The sequence below is a fragment of the Mus caroli genome, unplaced genomic scaffold (genome assembly GCF_978045245.1).
Source record: "Mus caroli unplaced genomic scaffold, Mus_caroli_1 scaffold_9, whole genome shotgun sequence".
Lineage (NCBI taxonomy): Eukaryota > Metazoa > Chordata > Mammalia > Rodentia > Muridae > Mus > Mus caroli.
In genome coordinates, this window is record NW_028227264.1 from 28,399,703 (window position 1) to 28,422,862 (window position 23,160).

The window sequence follows — 23,160 nt, forward strand, 5'->3', positions numbered from 1 at the left end:
ATACATGTTCCAATAAACACACTTAGTTCACAAAGTTGGACTCTGGTGGCATTTTTTGTTACTTTGGGCTATCATTAGCTCCTTATCTAGGATGGGTAGATAGGGGACTAGTTTTTCATATCTCTCCAAGAATAGTGTTATACTTACAGGGCTACAGGGACTGGCAAAGTTCTTAAAGTCACCCTGAATCTTAGTTTATAGGTGCAGCTTAGCCCTAAGGCTTTTGAAGAAAGAGTCCACTGGAGGATCAAGAGATCCCACGGGCATTGTGCACATACCAGTGCATGTTTCATGTTTTCCATCTCCCATGTGCTTTGAGAACAAGTCCCTAAAAGCAACTCCAACAAAGCCTAGAAGGTTCCTGGATATGGACTCTCCCAGGACACTAAGTAACAACACAGTGTCATATGAAGCCAAGTCTAGTTATTCATAAAGAAAAGAACCCTAACTTTGGAATGGATATAAACTCAGAAACAGTAGGGGCCATGGAGTAAGTTTGGAAACCCCATAGATTAAAAGCAGGCTTCACTGTCATAGCAGTAAAATGCAGAAACACTGGAATGTGTTCCAGGTACTTGTGTGTTTATCCAGGCTATTGTGGAAAATTAAATTCTCGTAAAGTAGGACTTTGTAAACAGAGACAAGACTTCATATCACAAACCAAAAGCAATTACTAAAAACAAACTGGAGGACTGGCAATGTAATTCAATGGTAATGAACTTGCCTAGTATGTAAAAGACTGGGTTTGATCCCTGGTATCATGGCAAAATAAAAAGCAGAAAAAGAAAAAAGAAAACACTAGCCAATATCAATTAAGAATTTCTACATCAGGGTTTATATGCAGTTATCTTGGAGTCCCTGTCTAAGTGAAGGATAAGAGTTTTAAATATGAAAAGCAAAAGTGGCTATTAAATAGTTAATAGAATCACAAGAATGCCGAAATTATAAGATTGCTTAGAAAAGTGTCCAGACATAATAATAACGTTTCTCTGTGTAGCCCTGGCTGTCCTGTAACTTGCTCTGTAGACCAGGCTGGCCTCAAACTCAACAGTTGTAATAGAAATTGAATTGGGAAAGTCCCAGGCATGGTTCTGTCTATCAAGAAGATACCTAGCAATAAATGAAGCATGATTTTGTAAAGCTATAGCAATTAAGGCAATACAGCATATAATAAAAAGATGGGCATTTAGTGTAGAGTAAAATCATCATTATAAGCCAGTAAGAAAAGCTAAATTTCTTTATAAATGTCTGTTGGGCAGGTTTAGTTTAGGCACCAAATACACAACATATTAGCCCAGTTATATCTTTCAATCCCCATGCAAATTTGAGTAAATATGTAAAATAGGGATGCCTTAGAAAAAGCAATTCTGGAAAAGCAATCTACAATGAGAGAAACAAGATCTCAAAGATAACTAAATGAGACTAGGTAAACAAAAAGTTAGATCACTGAAATTCAAGATTTTATAATATAGGACAATATAATATAAAATAGATTCAAGATTTTATAGCAAAGCCAGCTGTGGTGACACATGCCTTTAGTTTCAATTACTCAGAAGACAGAGACAGGAGGAAGAATTGAATTCAAGAGTTTTGGTTCAGCATGGAAAACACAAAAAAAGATCACCTTAAAGGAAAATAATAAGTCATGGGGCTGGAGAGATGGCTCAGTGGTCAAGAGCACTGTCTACTCTTCCAAAGGACCCAAGTTCAATTTCCAGTACACATATCAGCTCACATTTGCTTATAAATTCAATGACTTCAACTCCAGGATTTCTGACACCCTCACACAGACACTCTTACAGATAAAACACCAATGAACATAAATAAATAAAAAAAAAAATCAACCAACAAACAAGCTGGGCTGCCTTGTTGGCCCTCTGTGGGAAAGGCCACTTCCCACTTAGTCCTGCTGAGACTTGATATGCCAGGGCAGGTTGGTACCCATGGGGGAGCTCCTCTTCTCTAAGGAGAAGGGGGAGGGAGTTGTGGGGGAGGGGCTTGAGAGGGCAGGACTGAGAGAAAAGGAGGGGGGCTATATTGGAATGTAAAGTGAATAAATAAATTAGTGAAAGCATTATCATCATAAATGACTTTGAATAAAATATAGGGTTTGGATTTCTGCACAAACAAGTAGCATATTCTCCGCTGGTGATGCTCACAATTCATATCATAGGTCTGCCTTCCAAAAAGCACACTTAATATGCTAATGTTGCTAACTGGAGTTACTGAGATGAGTAGCTAAAAAACTGAAAAAAAAAAAAAACCTAAATTATGGACTGTTACAATTTTAAAAGGAAATTAAAAATATGTGTGAAGAAGTACTACACTGAATTTTACCCTCTGACACAGTGGATATCATGGAGTACATACTACTTCCTCGCTCTCAAGTACAGCACACCCAGTATATTGTTTTGACTGGTTAGTAGTGCTACTATTTAACATTGTTAATATTTAACTACAGTGAGTCACACTGAGTGGAAACCTAGAAGTATCTCAAGGGCAGAGAAACTGTCTATCTAGAGGACTGTTTTATCACACACATGACACTTGTCCTGGATGAGTAATGAAAGCTATGACAGCCCACAAACTTTGTGAGTATGTAAGGATAGAGGATTCCCGTGGTTTTGGTCAGCATCTCATTTATATTAGCCATAGACTCAGTGGGTATTTTGAGCATGCCTACACATATGACCAGGTCTAGAGTAATTCTAGTGTTCCAGCAGTAGTGAACTTACTTAAGTAGGTAAGGGGTCAACTCTACCACCATTAAAATTACAGCCCAGGGGAAGAAAGCTCACCTGCAGTCTCTCCTTTCTTCTGTACTAAGAACCAAGAATGTTCTAGTTTGTGTTATCTTGTTTTTTGCTCCAGAGCAGAACTGAGAACGCTGCGTGAGACATCACCCTGGCTTTGTCGTCAGAGGGAAATGCATTAGTGTCTGTCATAGTCTAGCCCATACTCGCTTTGGTATACTCCTATCATCTCATTTTTTAACTCTGTAAATGAGGCTGTTGCTTTCTGTTCTACATCATGAAGAGTCATGAAGTCAATTAGGAAAGCAAGCATCTAGCTCACAGCAGACATTCATGGGTCCAAGAGATTGAACTCAGGTCATCAAACTTGGCAGCAGGCCTCTTTACCCACTTAGCTATCTTGGGGGCCCAAGGCAATGCACAGTTTAACAAATGAATTTAGAAAGATACAAAATGACCACAGCATTCATTTGAACAAAATAACAGAAATACAGTTCAATCATCTGGCTCCCGTTTAGAGACAGCCTATGTTTACCTACTAGAGAATCTACTTTCAGTTCTTCTTCATCTGAATTTTATATAGTTATATGTGAGTTGTTATTTTAATAAAATAGAACCACATTTTAGAACTATTTCCCACTGCATGGTTTTGAGAAGTTTCCACTTAATTAATTATATGTCTGTATCACTTGAAAATTGTACCTAGTAATACATTTCATATCTGTCATGTTAATTATATTTTCATGCTATTACAAATAGTATGATAGTCACGACAGTGAAATCTTTTAATGTTTCTGTTTCCTTATGGTGAACTTTAGCAGAAAGAACTGTTGAGCCAAAGGGTATTCAAAAAACAAGGCTCTCAGTAAATATAGCTATACTGTCCTCCACGAAGATTTAACTAGATTGCTCTCTACCACCAATCTGTTTATTGTGGTTCCAATCTTCATGTCCCTTAAAATTCCTACGTTGAAATTCTCACCCCAAAGATCATGGTATTAGGAGACAGAAACCAGGCATTCAGACTAAACATTATGAATGAGTCCAAAAAAGAGACCCTGCCCCGGCTTCTCTCATATACCTAGTGGAGGAAACAGTGCCCCACAGACTCAGAATTTACTAGTGTCTTGATCATGAATGACTTCTTAGCCTAGAGATCATGACAGTTCTGTGGTATATGAGCTACCTAGCCTTTGAGATTTCAGAGTCTTTCCCCCCTTAGTCTGCTGCTTCACTTGGTGATAATTTGACTTTTTAAGCTGAAGCTACCAGTGATCATATGCTCTTGGGTATTTCTCATGCTGTGAGATTTTACACTATACAGAGCACTACACATCAGGAATGAATGTGTGTCATGCAGATGGGCTGTGCTTATGACAAGTGTAATCTCTGAATTCAAGAGCAGATGTAGGAGAACCTGGGTTTTTAATACACAGCTTCTTGGTCAGTAGCAGCAGTGTGTGTGTGTTTGTGTGTGTGTGTGTGTGTGTATGTGTGTTGTGACAATCATGAGAACAGGTTACAGGAGGCTGTGTTTGGTAGACGCACGGGAATATTTAGGGAATAAGAAAGTTGAGACAAAGCCAGTTTTACTAAGAGCTATTTGCTGCACCGCTACTAAATTCCAGAGAGACACTCATATTCCTGAACCACTAGAATTTCTAACTCACCCAAACTTTGGAACAATTTCGCTTGAGACAAAGGCTTACCAGTGCTGATATTTTACAATTATTTAAGTAAAGTAAGTTTTACAAATAGGCTGGATAGAAATTTCCATAGTGGTATTGTCGCTGGAAGTAGAGCATGGGACAGAAAACAAGACCACCACTGCACTGAAGCCCATGCTAAAAGCTGGAGAAGCATCAAACTGTTGACCAATACCACCACTCTATAGGTTTCTATGAAGTTCTTGGACTCTAGAAACAAGAAGACCCTTCAGCTGCGAAGTACTTATAAATGCCATGAGGTGAAAGAGCAGCAAACACATGAGACAGGCATTCCTCCCAGTGGAGAGTCTCTCAATGTCTGTCAATCTGAGAATTATACAATTGGTTAAATACTGCATCAAAATGAGGGGCTAGATCAGGGTGTTGCGGGAACCAGGATACAGTTTAGATTCATGCTTCATCACCATGTATTTTCAGCTTAATTCTTGTGGTATTCACCACCAGTTAATATGACCTCTTTTCTTACTGCCAAAATTTTGATGTCTTTCATATTAAGAATGAGGCTCCCTTTCAGCGGTTTGTTCCAGGAGATCTATGGTATAAGCAACATGTTCTTGGGCAGTTGGCGTGTTCAAGAATGTCTTGTCTTTGAACTAGTCTCTCTCTATAGCTCTGGCTATTCTAGAATTCACTATATAGACCAAACTCTTCTAAAATTCACAGATATTGGCCTGCTTCTGCCTTCCAATTGCTTAGATTAAAAGTATGTGCCACTGTGCCTGGCCTTATGACAAAATTCCATAGTTTTACTTAGAACTATTTTTCAAGCCATTTACCCATGACCCATAAATCCTTGCTACAGTTAACCTACATTTTCTCCTTCATCTTGCCCTACATATGGTGAACTCCTTTGATTTCTAGGCTCAAATAAGTGTTTGCACTCCTGAATGCAAGCTTCTGGTCTCACAGAGGCTTTGGTTGCTTCTGTTCCCAAGTATTTTGTCTTTTCATGCAGAATGTGTGTGTATGTGGTTTTTTTTTTTCCCCTTAGACTCTTCTTTCAATACCACCCACATCTGACATCTTCCTTCTTATCACTTTCCTTTTTAGCTACATTCCTGGTTATTTTACAACAATATTACTTAGGTAATTTTTTTGGACTAGAAATTGAACTAAGTCTTGGACCTACAATTGGGTTCTTTACCACTGAGACTATCCCCACCCCCTTAGGCTCTTGACATTCTTTTCACATAAAAGTTTATTTTAATCTTATACCCTTCTAATCTTTAAAATCGAAAGGACAAGAAGGCTTTACACTCCTGAGCTGAAGGTCATATATTAATGGCCTGGCCTATTTATGTTTGGAAATAAACTTATAAAAATAATATAACCTTGATCTTCTAAGCCTGTGAATTGAAACAAAAATCAAATAACAGATATGAAACTCACCCATGTGGTTTTAAAAAGAAAAAACAAAACCCTTAGAAAAAGTGTTAAGTTGTGTGGAAAGTTGTTGAGGTTGCCACTATGGGAAAGAACCCAGTTGTTGGTTGCTTTCATATTTTCATGAGAAACAACGAATCTATAGCAAAGGATCAGTAGAAAATTTCAGTGTTTTAACTTTTTCTTGTTAATCTTCTTTTGAATTCAGGGTGGAAAACTGTAATGAATGTAGTAGACTCAGTAGGCTTGTTAAATGAGAAACTACATGAGACTGATGTTAAGATAAACACATTCAACCATACACCAAAAGCTCAGCACAATTACCATGAATCTGAGGCCAGCCTGGGATTACACAATGACATCTCAGGTAAAAAGAAAGATGGAAGCAATAAAGGAAAGGAAGCGTCTAAGGATGGAGGATGGGGAAAGGGGGTGAGTGAAAGGGGAGGGGCCTGGGAAGGAGGAAGGGGAGGAGCCTGAGAAGAAGGTGAGCTACATTTATGACAAATGATCTCTTTAAGCAAATCTTTGGTTTTGACAATCATAAAATGCCAAGCTCCTTCATATGAGTCCTTCATCTTAATTATAATGGTTTCCCAAATAATATTCTTTAAAGTAGGTGGGAGATGGTAGTGCATGCTTTTAGTCGTAGCAATAAGGAGGTAGAGGCAGGTGGTTCTCTGTGTCTTCAAGAACAGCCTGGTCTATAGAGTGAGTTCTAGGACAGTCAAGTCTACACAAACTGACCCAGTCTTGAAAAAAACAAAATCTTAACATTTCTAAATTGCTCTCCAGGATTTCTGGCATTAACGCTTGTGTTAATTAACACATGATGTTATTTTAATAATATACCTTATTCAAAATTGCCTTATTTTCCTGACATAAAATCCATCTCTTCCTTTTTTTTTAAAGATTTATTTATTTATTTATTTATTATATATAAGTAAGCACACTGTAGCTGTCTTCAGACACACCAGAAGAGGGCATCAGATCTCATTACAGATGGTTGTGAGCCACCATATGGTTTCTGGGATTTGAACTCTGAACCTCTGAAAGAGCAGTCAGTGCTCTTAACCCCTGAGCCATCTCTCCAGCCCCAATCCATCTCTTCTTACCCTTGTACTTCCATAGATATGTTTCAAGTGAAGAATGGTCTTACATTGAAATCTATGGCTTTTTCATATTCCCATTCTACCTGTGTAATTTAGAAGGGAAGATGTGCACTATTTTAACATTAAAGACTAATGAATGAAGTGTTCTTTTAAAGTAAAAGTATTTTATAGCCAACTTACTAGAGTTTGATGCTGCAATAAATTAATCATCTTTTGGGAGCTTTAGAAATGTTCTGATGAATTGTATAAAACTTGGCTTGGCATGGTCACACACATCTTTAACCTGACATGGCAGTGGCAGAGGAGTAAATGCAGGATTATCTCTCTGAGTTCAAGGTCAGCTTGTTCTACACAGTGAGTTCCAGGCCAGTCAGAGCCACACAGTGAGACTCTGTCTTTAAATAATTTTTCTAAAAACTTAATAATAGCTAATTTTAAAAGCACAGTAAGACACAGAATTATCAAACAATTTCTTTTTTAAAAAATTATTCATTTTTATTTTATATGTGAATGTTTGGTCTGCATGCATGTCTGTGTACCATATGCATACAGTATCTGAAGAGGCCAAAAAAGGGTATTGGATCCTCTAGAACTAGAGTTATAGATAGTCATGAAGTTCCATGAAGGTACTGGGAACTAAACCTGGGTCCCCTGTAAGCTCAGCAAATGTTCTTAGCCTCTAAGTCATCTCTCCACCCCCCTACAAAACTTCTTAAGAGTTTATACCATATCAACATAGGACAGTCAAGTCTACACAAACTGACCCAGTCTTGAAAAAAACAAAATCTTAACATTTCTAAATTGCTCTCCAGGATGAAAACAGTCCTATATATTAGCAAATATTAATGCAAGCACAGAAAGGTTGAATTCACTTGTTCTAGAAACATTCTGATATTTACCTACTTGGTGCTGTGCTAGGTACTAGATCTCAAATTATCTGATACAAACTGTCTTAATGTGATTACTTCCTTTCCTAATCTCTTCTCAAAAACAGAACAGAACATTTACAGAATCAGGACCATGTTGTTATAATGAGGCAATTCTAATGACTCAGTCTCTCCATAATAATATTCTTTTGCATGTTATCACTGTGTAAGGAGATAGTAATGACGTATTGCTCAAGGCTTCAAGGAGTCACAAATAAATCTATTTGAAAATATAAAAACATTTTGTCAAAATATCCTTCTTTAGTTCTGGGAAATTACATTGTATATGCAGAATGGGCAACAACTGGAAGTAACTGCTTTCAACAAACTCTGTACTTGCATAATAAATACTCTTTTTACAAGGCCTTTGCTTTTGCTTTGTCATGCTATTAAGTTCTGTTTTTCCCTGTATGCTAATATTTGAAATAGTTCTTTAATGCATAAAACTCAACAAATAGAGTAAACAATCCTGCAGGGCATCATGGCACAAGGAGCCCAGAGGTAGGTGAGTATGAGTACTGACTGCTCTTTTTCTTCCCCATGCACGATACTAATTAGCATATACTGTTCTTCCTGTGAGCAGAATCTCTCCTCAGCACTTCATTTCCCTAAGGGCTTGTCTCTGATCAGCACAGCCTGCCTTCATCATTTCAGATTCGTCCGGGAAATAATGGCACTTCCCCCAACTTTCTTTGAGTTTTACCAGGCAGACAAGATCCTCCCACTGTCAAGTCCCCTCACTATCTGGCCACTTAGGAGCAACACCAAAAGAGGCAGTGTTCTCTAACAGGAATGACTCTTAGCTCAAGGTCTGATGCTCCCTCTAGTGGTATAGAACTACATCCTGGGATGGGACTCTGAAAGGCAACAGACTCTTTTTTTTTTTTTTTTTTTGGTTTTTCGAGACAGGGTTTCTCTGTGTAGCCCTGGCTGTCCTGGCACTCACTTTGTAGACCAGGCTGGCCTCGAACTCAGAAATCCGCCTGCCTCTGCCTCCCGAGTGCTGGGATTAAAGGCGTGCGCCACCACGCCGGGCGGCAACAGACTCTTAAGAGGCTAATCAAATCTGAGTGGGCCAAGTGGGCATTTGTCAACTATGGAACTATGGTCAAATGTGGTTAAAGCAAATGAAGCCTGAAATTTAGTGCCCCACCCAGAGGTTTGATCCCAGCACTGGAGTCTCCTAATGAAATTCCCCAAATATCCAAGCCAATGGCCATTACTGTCATTCTTGAGGGTTGATATAATGGCATCTCTTACTATTAACAAGGAAAACCATACAGCAATTTCAACTAAATGACTTCACTGTTTACCAATATCCTGTCGACTTGTCCAGAAATGGAGCCAAATATTACAAGAGTATTCATTCATCTATATGTTTGATCTTCTACAGAATGCACATTTAAAACACATCTGTCAGGATAGAGAGGTAACTGAGTAAAGTGCTAAAAGACCTGAGCGCCAATCTCTATTATGTAAATTAAGAAAATGTCTGCCCTGGAGGTTGAGGCACATGCCTTTAATCCCAGCACTTAGGAGTCAAAGGCAAATGGATCTCGGAATTTGAGGCCAGCCTGATCTACAGAGTGAGTTTCTCAAAATCGACCCACTCCTCCACACATACATATACAAGTCTGGAAGAGTGGCCCATTTTTATAATCTCTGCACCAGGAGGCAGAGCTAGGTAGAACTTTGAGGCTTCGAGGCTAGCCTACCAGATGAGTTATAGGCCAGTGAGAGACCCTGTACAAAATACAAGGTAGATGGTGATGAATAGCACCCAAGATTGGCCTCCACTCACACAAATGAACACAGATATGTCCATCATATACGCAGACACACACACAAAGAGCACCTGTCAAGGTGGAGACACTATAGGTTCTAAATCATCTGCAACCAGAGAATGGTTATACTGCACTGAGATGGGACAGTGCTTGTCAAGGTCATCCTGCACTGCACTGAGATGGGACAGTGCTTGTCAAGGTCATCCTGCACTGCACTGAGATGGGACAGTGCTTGTCAAGGTCATCCTGCACTGCACTGACCATCCATGAAAATGGTCGAGAACTGGATTGGCCTGGACAGAGACAGGAAGGAAGTGTCAGAACAGAAGGTAACTGAACGTATTTTGTGAGGTCATAGTGAGTAAGCAGGATAAAGACAGGGGTGCTATTTTAAACTCAACAACACACTTTCAACAGATTCCCCTACAGTAGAAACAAACAAAGCAATAAGTCAATCAAAATAGGATTCGATACAACTTTCTTAATTCTCTTCTTCTCAGAAGTAGTGGAGTATACTGATGTTTTAGATTTTAAGTGTAAGCTTATTATTTACTTGAGAGCCTCATTCACTAGGGTGGAATGTACAGTGTTTACAAACACATGGTATTGATGACTTGACATTAATAGCCACCAACTTAGCCATAGGTCACTTGCCCTCTTCAGTACTAACAGCCCCATGGTCATGGCTGAGAGCAGATTGCTCATCTGTCTGTTAGATCAATGCATATGAAGCAATTCTCACTGCTACCTCAGTGCAGTGTAGCATGACCTTGGCAGGCACTGTCCCACCTCAGTGTAGTGTAGCATGACCTTGACAAGAACTGTTCCTTTCACTTTCTCACTGCTGTGATAATACACCTCACCAAAGCATCTTAAGGAAGGAAGGGGTTAAGTACAGTCACAGTTTAATGTAAAGGCCATTCTGATGGGAAGTCAAGGTTGTAGGACACAGAAGCAGCTAGTCATGTTGCCTCCTCAGCCAGGAAGAAGAGAGGAGTGGATATTTGTGTTCAAGGAATGGAACTGCCAGTTTTTAAGATGGATCCTTCCACCTCAATTAACCTAATCAATAGAATCCTTGGAAAACATGCCCATAGGCTAAATAATGCCTTGCAGATGTACCTTGGACGCTTGTATCCTAGGTGATTTCAGCACCTATTAAAGCAGACACGGAACATCATATGTGTAGCATTAGACCCATTAAGAAGTTATCTTAAACACGGTAAACAATATGTTTTTCTGCAAATCCACCACAATTTGGACCAAGATTATTCAGGGTCTACACCAAGTTCAGGGTCACCAGATCTGCCTACTATTTTGCACTACTTCATCTCGTGATTTTAGCTGCAGATGCTCTCTGAGCACAACTATATCTTTTTCTCTCTTTACCTAGCAATATCAAACCAAATTTCTGATTCTTAATATCCTCTCTTTGCACACTCTTTGAACTATACTCAGACCTGCATATGACAGAACAGTCGGTATGAGATGGGTACAGCTAGTGTGTAAGCCATTATTCCCTGCGCATTTGCAGCAATGGCTAGTCTAAGAAACTCTAAAGCATTGTGGACTTATTCTAAATGAGGGATTTTGTGTTTAGTGGTTGTTTCTAGCTGACACACACTAGGCCTTGTCTCCTCCAAATATTACAGTCGCTACTCTTAGTACTTTTATGGACCTATGTATAACTACTAAGGAAAAGAAATAAACCTGGCTCAGTGGGCAAAGTGCCTGCTGTACAACTGGGGGCCTGAATTTTGATTCCCAAAACCTATGTAAAAAGGTGAACATAGTGCCGGTCTCCCGAAACTCCAGGGCTGTGAGGCAGAGACAGGAGGACTCCTGGAAGCAAGCCAGCCAGTCAGAGAGAGACTTCAGGCTCAGTGAGACTTGGTCTCAAAAATAAAGGAGAGAGCAATAAAAGAAGATTCTGAAGTCAACTTCTGATCCCTAGCAACCACATCTACACACACACACACACACACACACACACGCACACGCACATAAGCACACACACAAAACAACAAAAACATGAGAAAAAAAAGGATATTTCTCCTACAGGGAAAATGTTCATCAGCACAAAGCATGTGACAGACACACTACTAAATGACAAGTGTCCAACAATGAGAGGAGTATGTGAGTTCACAGTTACCCTTTCATATCATATAACATATATAATAAGAGTATTATATAACATATACAATAAGAGTCAGGGACATGGAGTACTTACTCTAAATGCTGGGCTGTAGTTATAATGTTATCTCATAAACAGTAATTTTTGAAAAATCATTACAGATTTTAATTTTTTGAGGGTGGAAGTTTTGTTTATATTTTGAGATACGGTTGGGCTTATCTATCCATGTAGAACAGACTAGCCTGACCTCCCCATGTAGACCAGGTTGGCTTCAAATTTGTGATGACCACATCTAGCTTACAAGTTATTACAATTTGTTGTTGCTTTTCCTGTTATAGCTTTGAGACAGGGCCTTTGTAACCTGGGCTGGTTTCGGTTTCCATTCCTCTGGCTTCTTTTTCCTGAGCACGGAGATTTTAGTTCCATGCTCAGCCTATGAAAGCTTTTTAAAGAAAATACTTCCACAGTGTCACAAGTACTTACCAACACTGTAGTATCTCTTCAGTTCCGTGCGCCTGATTTCCTTTAACTGATTATTTTTTCTCTTCTTTTTGTCATCAATGCTATGGTCCCCCTCTGCTGTAATGTTGAACTTGTCTTGTTCCAAAATGTCTGAATTAGCATCATCTTTCCCGGAACGACTCTTCGAGGCCGCAGCTGAAACTATCTCTGCATTTTGTTTGGCTTGTTTTTTCTTTTTTAGTCTACGAATGAAAAGGGGGAAAGTTGTTACATGCCATCCTAATTTTATGCTGTGGGACTCTAAAATGTAATTGTCTGATATATAAAACACTCTCTGATATTCTCTCTGTCTGTATCTCTCTGTCTGTCTCTCTGTTTCTCTGTCTCTGTCTCTCTTCTTCTTCTTTTTCTTCTCCTTCTTCTTGGCAAGCACACAGACTGGCTACAAGTGCTGGGCTTACAGGCTGATAGGCCTGGGTCTTCCTCCACCTTTCTTTTGGTAGAACTGGGGACTGAATCCAGGTGTTATACATGATAGGCAAGCATGCTACCACTGAGCTTTATCCTCAGTTCTGTTTTCACTTAGAAAGAAGGAAGAGGAAGAAGGGGAGGAGGGAAAAGGAGGAGGAGATACTAGTTTAAAGACAGGGTCTCATAAAATTATTCAAGTTGTTTGTCTTTTCTAGCCACTTAAATACTCTACCATGAAGACCAGGGGATCTTTGCTCAATTTTGTATCCACAATAATAAATCTCAGAAAAAAAGTATGGGATACGTTCTAAGAAAAATGACATTTTTCTATAGGCTCTGAAATTATGAGTATTGTTATTAAACCAAGATACAGTAACTCATCTATAAGGCCTCATTTGGGGCATTGCATGTTTTTTAAAGTGTGATTTTCTGTTCTACCCAAGAACTGAGAGACAAGCAGGTATGAAACGTGTTTTATACTGGCTTAAAGGCAGGATCAAGAATTATAACACCCGACTCTGGTTTGTGTAACTCTTTCCTTTATATAGATGATAAGAGCCGGATAGTGCTACATCTCTTGAGATCTGAAATCCCCTAGTAACAGGACGGAATAGACACTAGGGGCAATCATTGTGATTACTAATATGAGCACTGGCTAATAATTTAGTGAACATATTCCATGCTTTTCGTTACTCCCAAGGCCAAGGTGTATAAGCTGAAGATAATCATCATTCACTGAAACTAGCCCCTGCAAATGTTTCCCAAGGAATGCATGCTCTGCAATGAACTGGTGTGCACCCTCTAGTGAGCAAGTCCTTGAGAAAGTTCGTGTTCTACAGAGCATAAACTCTTTCATAAGGCCTCTAACCTCTTGAGCCTGGGCACTATGTATAACTGCCGGGGTAAAGTTTGCATTCCGTTAGACAGTTCTCTTGCCTTGCGCTCCACAGCTGAAGACAGCACCTATACAGCTTACTGAACATGGAGAAGTCAAGCTGGTACCTACATAGAGTCTTCAGCCCTTCGAGCTAGCATCTTTGGTCCAGGCAGGAAGGTACTCTGTATACTACCAAAAGAGAAAGATAAGACACCAACCCAGCTACTACAAACTCTTGGATCTATAATGGTGTCCTGCCTGCAAGATATGCTAGTGCGATGAGGGAGTAATCGACCAATGTCTGATTTGACTTAAGGCCCACTCCTTGATATGGAATCCATATCCAAAGACTTTTCGAGTGACCAAGAACCTGAGACTAGACAGCCCAGGGACCTAGGGTAAAAAGGAAAAAGAGAAGAAAAAATAGCAATAAAATAACTCCTTATGATATTATGGAATACCCATAGATCAGTGCCTTGCTCAGCCATCATCAATCCGAAGCATGCTTCTGCCTCAGATAGCAACAAATACAGAGACCTACAGCCAAACATTATGCAGAGTATGAGAGACTTTGGAACACTCAGCCCTAAAGGAGATGCTGGCATCAAATCTCTCCATTCAGGGCTAGGGGAACCATGTAGAAGAGGAGGCAGGAAACACATAAGAGCCAGAAGCGATGGAGAGCACTAAGAATATGAAAACAAAGCCCTTGTACATATGAATTCACCAAGATTGTGGCAGCATTCACTAGGCCTGCAGGAGTCTGTACAAGATGGGGGTCCTAGAGCCAAAAGAAGTGGGCAAGTGTGCTATCTTTCACTGAGCACCAAGGAAGCCAGTTCTAAGATCCTCATTTACTTGTATACATGGTCTAAAAGACAAGACAGCTGGGAACATGTGCAGAGGAGTATACAACTCGTCTCTTTGTTTGCTTGTCTGAACACACACACACACACACACACACCACACACACACACACACACACACACACACTGAACACACACAACTACAAATTCAATTTAGGGAATAAGTGCTCACTGAAAATAATCTCTTATTTTCAGTGAGCACATGATTACTTTCTATCAGGTTTTAAGCCATTTTACTGGTAAAAGAATTGGTGGTTCCTCATGAAGTTAGGTCTGCCTCTACTAAAATGAAACTTTTCAGACCTAATTACCATTTGAAGCTCAACTTGCCTTGCCCTGCCTCTCCTGGTGGAGAGAGAGATCAAGCATCTCTTTATAAGGCGTGGTTCTGTAAAGACCTCACTTCTTTCTCAAAATGCTGCTTGTAGGTAAGCAGGTGAAAGACCCACAACGTGAGGACTCCCTCATGTTCTGACTCAGGAGAGGCGACAGAAAATCACCCACAAGAAACGGTCTTGCTGCAACTTGCAAGAGGATTTTTATTCAAGAGTGCTCTCGGGCCCATGGTCATACACCACGAAGGGGTAGAGGACCATGCCCCCCCCCCCCCCCAGTAGCTGAGTAAGGGGGTATTTAAAGGAAGAAACCACAACTCAAGGAAGTGGGGAAGGCGTTGTTGGAAAATACCAAAGGTACCAGTTAAGAGTCACAAGGAAGTGCAAAGTCACAAGTGTTACAAGGACTACCTGGTAATTGTTCCGGTTAACTCTCAACACAGTTTCTAAGAGCCCCTAACAAAAGCACATTTGCATAGTGGGTTCTGGCATTGGTCAGGGTGACTTTCTTTGAATGAACACTCTTTGAACCCAGGAAGCAGGTGGGTGGAGGAAGGAATGTCGCTATCAAGGTATGATTAGCATACCTTGGAGCAATGAGTCACAAAGGTCACATTCCCAAGCCTCGACCTAAAGGCCTAGAATTTTGTTTTTACTTTGCTATACTTTCACAGGCTGGCCCTGCTCTATGCATGAGCTCATCAAAACGTGCTTAAAATCAACCTTTGACATCATTCAAAACTGGCTTTTTATTTTTCCTAGAAGAAAGCAGATTCATAAAATTAGCTCTGTGCCTATCTCCTGAGACATGCTGTTTTCCTCGTGGTCTGGATTTTTCCTCTGGATGTCCCCGTTTTACCCTCTCCCAATGATAATTAAATCCACTCTGATCTGGGGCATATGGTTTGATGAGCAGCAGCAGTGTTTGGGAACATCTCATTAGACACTAATTTTCACTCACGGAAATTAGAAAATGGGATATATTGTTTTCTTTATCTTTGTCTCTCTCTTTTTTTACAGAATATTATTGTCAATGGTTTAGCCAAACAGTTGTTACTTCAGAAGGGGAACAATGCTAGAAAATAGCAGTACCAAACTAGTTTAGAATAAAGTAGAGTACATTTTAGTGCTTTAGAATTTTTAAATCAGTTTTTGTTTTGAATAGAGTAATCTGTTGTTTTGGACATTATCATTATAACTAACTGAAACATTGTGGTCTTGCAGCTGGAAATCAGAGGAATTCCTGGCACCCTGATAGGAAGCCCTTAATCCCAGACACAGGAATAGACACTTTTACCACCTTTCCCAAGGCTGAGGAGCTGGCAGCCTGATGAGAGTGGCCAAATTAATAGTCCACAGACTCTACTTTCTGGAGCATTTATGTTTTCTCCTTTTTTAGAGTCAGCATCTAACGCAGTAACTTTAGTCTCACATTAGGGATTTTCTATAGCTGCACTGAGATAAACTAGGGAAAATGTCTTGTAGAAAACTAAACTCCTTTATTTCATTGAGTGTGTGTGTGTTTGTGTGTGTGTATACTCAAGCTATATGTATATTTCTGTGTGGAGGTTTGCATATGTATGTACACTTATGTGTGTAGGTGTGTGGAGGCCAGAGTTCAGCACTCAGCATATTCTTTGATAACTGGCCACCTTATGCTTTGAGACAGGATTTCTCATTGGGCCTGGAGCTCACTACAAAACACTGGATTACATTTAGCATTTGATTGTTATAGGCATAAGTGAAGAAAACAAATCTTCATTCAGTTAGATTACACTTTCTTTAAAATGAACCGCAGGCACAAGAACAATCGTTTTTATCTTTCCCTCCCACTGTTACATTTAAACCCCATCCCTTCCAGTTGCTAAACCTCCCAAGCAAGTCTACCTCTCTTCCTGTTCTCCCAATGAGTATGTCACATGCTTTGACGGGATGCCTTGTCCAATACTATTGTTGTTGTTTTTTTTATTATCAAAGTGGTATTATACTGTACTACAACATTCAAATTGTAGAAAAGTCAGAATAATTCTTAAGTGTGATGACTAAGGGAGCTAATGGGAAAGCCAGAACCAAGGGGAGATGTCTTGCTGTGTGTTTGCCTCCTCCCTGGGTGTGCACAGAGCGCCACCAGCCTGCTGCTGGATGGATTGCTGTAGTTCTCAGTTGCCTGTGTACCAGGTGCTGCTGGCACAGTTGGGAGTTGGAAACGTGGGGGGGGGGGGGGGTTGGTAGGCACTTCCCCTGAGGGCATTCCCACATGCCTGGCAGAAAGGGGATGGCAGAGCACAGGACAGGGGTGGATCCCAGTTTGGCTCCAAGTGAGTGCCCAGACTATGGAGGAGCTGGGAAAGAAGGCTTTCTAGACCTTCCACCCCCACCCCTTGTGAACCTTCATGAAGAAAAGGTCTTGACTGTTAAAACTGCTTTATTAGATGGTGAATGCCTTACTCAGGATGAACCAGAAATTAAAGACCTTTTGCCAGGCAGAATACCCAAGTTGGGAAGTTCATTGGCTGAACACTCAGGGGCCTATCTAAATGCCGCATTAGCATGGAGAACTCCAGCCTTCTATGCTACCTGATTTTTCTCAGGTAGAAGCCCAAGTGTTGGGGCTTAGAATATCCTCCAGATAAGGTCAGAAAAGAAGAAAACCTGTTAACAAGGGAGTCTCTCATTTTAAGCAGAACTCAGAGGCAATCTGGTCATGGTGGACTTTGACCTTAATTAGCAGTTTTCCCACAGGGAGATGATAGTGATAGACCTTCCCCAAGAGCAATGTGAGTCTGAACTTTCTATCTTCTTACTGTGGCATTCAGAAGACCTTGTTTACAGTAGAGAAAAAGGCACTCACATGATATAAGCATATCTCATTCTCTCCCCATCACTGTCTGTAGCCACCTGGGCTGTAGCCTTCTGACCTAGATGGTTCTATTGTTCTGTCACCTGCCACTGCTCTGGTACCTGCTGAGAGACCCTTGGGACATTCTGGAGACACATCCGATCCTGATGTCGCCTGAATGGGCACCAAGAATGGATTGGTGGGGGGATGGGCCTCCCCCCTTTAATAAGCACAGTCTCTTAGTAAACTCTCTGCTTTTTTTTACCTTAAAGATTTATTTACGCCGGGCGTGGTGGCGCACGCCTTTAATCCCAGCACTCGGGAGGCAGAGGCAGGCGGATTTCTGAGTTCAAGGCCAGCCTGGTCTACAAAGTGAGTTCCAGGACAGCCAGGGCTATACAGAGAAACCCTGTCTCGAAAAACCAAAAAAAAAAAAAAAAAAGATTTATTTATTATTATATCTAAGTACACTGTAGCTGTCTTCAGACACACCAGAAGAGGGCATCAGATCTCATTACGGGTGGTTGTGTGCCACCATCTGGTTGCTGGGATTCGAACTCAAGATCTTCGGAAGAACAGTCAGTGCTCTTACCCGCTGAGCCATCTCGACAGTCCAACTCTCGGCTTTGATTAGAGCAATTTGTCTTGTTTGAGGATGAGAGAAGGCTTAACAAGGTTACTACTTCATTATTGTTTTGTGAACGGAGTCACTCACTCGCTGGGCTTCAGATCACTCCTCTGCAGATACGCCTGCTTCTAATCCCTACTGTGTTTGCAAGAATGGATGTTCACCTCTTATGGCAGATTTGAACAGAAACATGCAATGTTATAATTCAGAATATATTAAATAGATGGGTTAGGGATACAATTCTGTGGTATGTTGCTTCCTTAGCATCCATGAAGCCTTGAATTCAGTTCTCTGCAGTGCAAAAATAAATGTGTATGCTGTGGCTTGTGTGGAAATCAGAATCAGTTCTGTGGAACAAGGGCTCTCTTCTTCTACCCTTCACGTGGGGTCTGGGGACCAAACTCACGTATCAGGTTTTTGAAGCTAGCACTTCTATCAAAAAGCTACCTCACTTGCCCTGATTACTAAATCTTTCAAAATTATTTAAATATTAAAAATTCAGTTGTAAAATAATACATTTTGACCCAGAGGCCAGCCAGCCAGGAGGCCCTTTCATAGCAGGAGCCACTGCAATATACAAGTATGTGGTGGAGAGACCAGAGAGAAAAGAGAAGCCGAATGGTTTGGCCATTATAAAGAGAATTGGAGATAGGAGGATGGAGGGTGGAGAGGAATAGCCTGATGTGAGCAGTTTGAGATCATGAAGTCCCAGCCTGTGCTGCCAGTGAGGGCCATGTCTGGGTTGGTGGCCATGCAGCAGCAGGGATCTGTGTTGATGTCCATGTTTCATATAAAGATCATGTGGATGTCCCTGGTCTGGACTACCTCCTGGGACCATATTGATATCCAGGGGCTGTGCAGAGCTGGCCTCACTCTTTGCTGACTTCAACACTTAAGAGAGTGGGCCCTGTACTTCAACTTGGAAGCACATTAGAGCTGGATCTGGTGGTGTGGGTGAGGGGAATCCAGCCCCATGGGCATGAGAGCAGGAGAGCTGGCCTTGCCCCTTTCCAGATGTGGCATTAGGTGAGCCTGGGTAGTGCTAGAGAGTGTGTGGTGTGGGTATGGGAGAGCTGATGTAAGACTCTGGTGAGCCTTAGCTCACTGGAGACACCCCCCCACACCCCCCCCCCCCCAATGAACAACTCAGAGCTGGGGAAATCTATGCAAAACCAAGAGGAATTTTTGTTGTTCCAGCATGGTGGGGTCGCCCTACACAAGAAGGAGAGAGAGAACGACCCTTGCAAAGGTGAGTTTTTAATAGTTTTCAGAGCAGCAGCCATTAGGCACAATGTGATTGGCAGAGAAGTGTGACTTTTAAATTGATTGGTCTTTAGGGATGAGGTGGCATGGACTTCCCTTGACTGTAGGTGACCAAAGGTTGAGGAATGTGTCTATGTGCTCTGGGCCTCGCCCACCAGCAGGTGGCAGATGGTTGGTCCTCCCCCTGAGGTCTGAGGAATGTAATTAGCCTTTCCCTTCTGGAGGGGAGGGGTCTGGAGGAATTTTCCAAAGTCCCTGAGCTGACCTCTTCACTGACAGGCTGACTAACAAAAGCTACCATCCAGGCCCAGATTGGGTGCTTTGGGCTGGCCTGCCCTAACATCTACCTCATCTATGAACTGAGTGTGTGAAAGGGTTGGTCTTACAGATCCAAAGCTGCAGGATTTCCATGGCACAGGACAAAAGGATCTCTGAGATGAGTCACAGTGAGGATACAGTATTGATAGTGTAGCAGAAGCCAGGTCCTCTAACCATACCAATGAGTCATTGCAATGAGCATTTGCAAGGAAAGCTGTGTGGACACACAGTGACACACTACAGCTACCATAACCGGATGTCTTCTTATGTTTTAATTTTTATTCTTTTTTGCTTTTTACTTTCTTGTGGGAAAAGGAGAGGAGGTGGCAAGGGCAGAGGGCAGATACCAAGGCATGGGGAGATGACTGGGACTGGGGTGCATGATGTGAAGCTCAGAAATTATCTATAAAAAGTTAGTATGAAAATAATACATTTCAAGTGCTTAATGGACTTATGCTAGTAGTAATATGGGACAAAACATAGAACAACTCTCACATTGCTGGCAGCTCTGATCATAGCTACTGCAGCCCTACTGGCAGAGGTTAGCCAAGAAGGGAAGATGAGAATTGTATTCAAAGCCCAAAGAGTATATGCCTGGGCTATGTCTACAGGCTACATGAACACATAGGAGTGAGTTTACAAAAATAAAATAAAATAAAATAAAATAAAATAAAGTTAATAAGGACAGAGAGAAGAGAGCGAGAATTTTTTTCATTGTATTTTCTTTTTCTGGTTTTAAATTTTTATACCGTGTATAAGAGGTATCTAAAATTTTAAATATTTACAGAAGTCTTGAAGAGTTTTTCCTTTTATAAGAACTTAGCATATACATTTTGCCCAAAAGTTGAGTTTTATGTTTTCATAAAGATTATCAGTAAAACCTTTAATGCCTTTAATCCTAGTACTCAGGAGGTAGAGACAGTTGGATCTCTGTGAGTCTGAGGTCAGCCTAGTCTACATGGAGAATTCCAGGATAGCCAGGGTTTCATACAGGGACCCCCATCTCTAAAATAGAAAAGAAAACCTTGGAAGGTAGAAAGATAGCTCAGTGGTTAAGAGTGCTGCTTGCTCTTTTAGAGGACCTGGGTTTTATTTTATTCCCAGAAGCACAAGGCAGATCAGAATATTCTTTAACTCCAGTTCCAAGGGATACAACCCCCCCCCCCCCCAACCCGGCCTCTTGAGGTACTACTACAGGTGTGTATGGTATGGAGACATACATGTAGGCAGAATACTCATACACATAAATAAAAAGAATAAATCTTCAAGAAGAGAGAGAGAAAGGAAGGAAGGAAGGAAGGAAGGAAGGAAGGAAGGAAGGAAGGAAGGAAGGAAGGAAGGAAGGAAGGAAGGGAAAGAAAGGAAGAAGTTAAGAAAGAAGAAAATAAAACTGTTCGCATCAGGACCTCCTAAACCTATGACATCACATAGGCAACAGCATGACCTACAGACCTATTACCAAGACAACAGCTACCATATTCCCAGAATCCACTTGGCTTACTTCCCACCTTTACCTGCATTATGTCATTTTCCATATAAATAAGGGGAACACCCCTCCCTCTCTCTCTTTCCCAATAAACTACCTGCCCTCCTCTCTCTCTCCCAATAAACCTCTCACAGGTGGAACTGCTTGGGCTCAGTGTGCTGTGTTCAGACACAAGCCATAATTTTAACACATCAAAAACCTTGGGAGATCTTTCTTTTAACAAAAAGCTAAGTTACAAATGCAAAAGGCAGACAATTTTATCTTTGTCTCATAGATAAGACTAAGAAAAGCTGGAACCATTTCCCAAGGTCACTGGGCAGAGTCTAGTTGTGGAGCAGGCGTTCACAAGTCAAAACTAGCTCCACTGTCACAGGCTGGCAGGCTGCTGTCCTAAGGGTGTTTATACAACACTGTCTCCTTTGACTTTACAGTAAGATGGACTGGGCTGGGGAATTCTACGAACTCTGAAGAAGGGATGGCCTCATGGTCTCGGCAAGGTTGATAAAGAGCTGGCTCAAATTTGATTTGAATACAGATCTGGGTTCTGGCCTTGGTCCATTCAGTAATTAGCTCTGTGACCTCCTTAGGAATCATAGCAAAGTAAACAGAGACAAGGGACTGAGATTTCTTTTAAGGTCTTGCCTGATTTTAACAGTTACAGTTGGCTGAGAAAATTAGGAAATATGTTAAAGCTATTCTGATGTATAAAAAAAAAATTTAAATCTATAGTAAACCTACTTAAAAGACTTACACTTCCTCAAGTTTACCTTAAGACTCACATCTGGTGTATTTTCTTTCCATTGTAAAAGTCCCAAACTTTGGAAAGTCCAGAATGCAATAGGCTGTACCAATTATGTATAAAATCTCTCAAAAAACAAAATAATAATAACAAGATAAGCCAACAACAACAACAAAACACCTGCTACTCTACAATTTTAGGCTAATGATCTAGGAAGAAAGACATAAAATTCCAAAATTGATCAACCATGGGAGATGTGTAGTGAGTTCTTTTAATATAAAACTTCTCCCTCAAACTGACTTCTAGGGAAATAAATTCTAACATAAAAGAAGTAGCCAATTATAACATTAGTTCATGAAAAAATGTTACATAATAGAATTCTAGTGTTACTTCACCTTGTGAAAATAAATGAAAAATACAACAAAACCCTCCCAGACCAACTACACACAGGTAAACACTCAGTTAAACATACACACACAGATAAACACACACAGGTAAACACACAAGTAACTATACATACAGGTAAACACACAAGTAAATATACACACAGACAAACAGTTAAACACATAAAGGTAAACATACACACAGATAAATACACAGGTAAATACACACACAGGTAAACACACACAGACACACAGATAATACACACACATGTAAACACACAGAGGTAAACACACACACAGGTAAACACACACAGAGACACACAGGTAATACACACACATGTAAACACACAGAGGTAAACACACAGAGATAAACACACACAGGTAAACACACACAGACACACAGGCAATAAACACACAGGTAAACACACATAGGTAAATACACACACAGGTAAACACACACAGGTAAACACACAGAGATAAACACACACAGGTAAACACACACAGGTAAACACACACAGACACACAGGTAATACACACACAGGTAAACACACATAGGTAAATACATACACAGGTAAGGACACACACAGGTAAACACACACACGTAAATACACACATAGACACACAGGTAAAAACACATACAGATAAACACATACAAAGGTAAACACACACAGGTA

General features: G+C 40.7%; 1 protein-coding gene across 3 annotated transcripts in view; it reads right to left on the reverse strand.

Annotated features, from left to right (window-relative positions):
- Positions 1–23,160, reverse strand: part of Ncoa7 (nuclear receptor coactivator 7) — a 149,251-nt gene that overhangs the window by 61,547 nt on the left and 64,544 nt on the right. For all 3 annotated transcript variants that reach the window (XM_029482549.2, XM_021174073.3, XM_021174075.3), the window contains exon 3: positions 12,303–12,523. In XM_029482549.2, the coding sequence (XP_029338409.1) occupies positions 12,303–12,523 (221 nt within the window). The remainder of the gene's footprint in view (positions 1–12,302; positions 12,524–23,160) is intronic.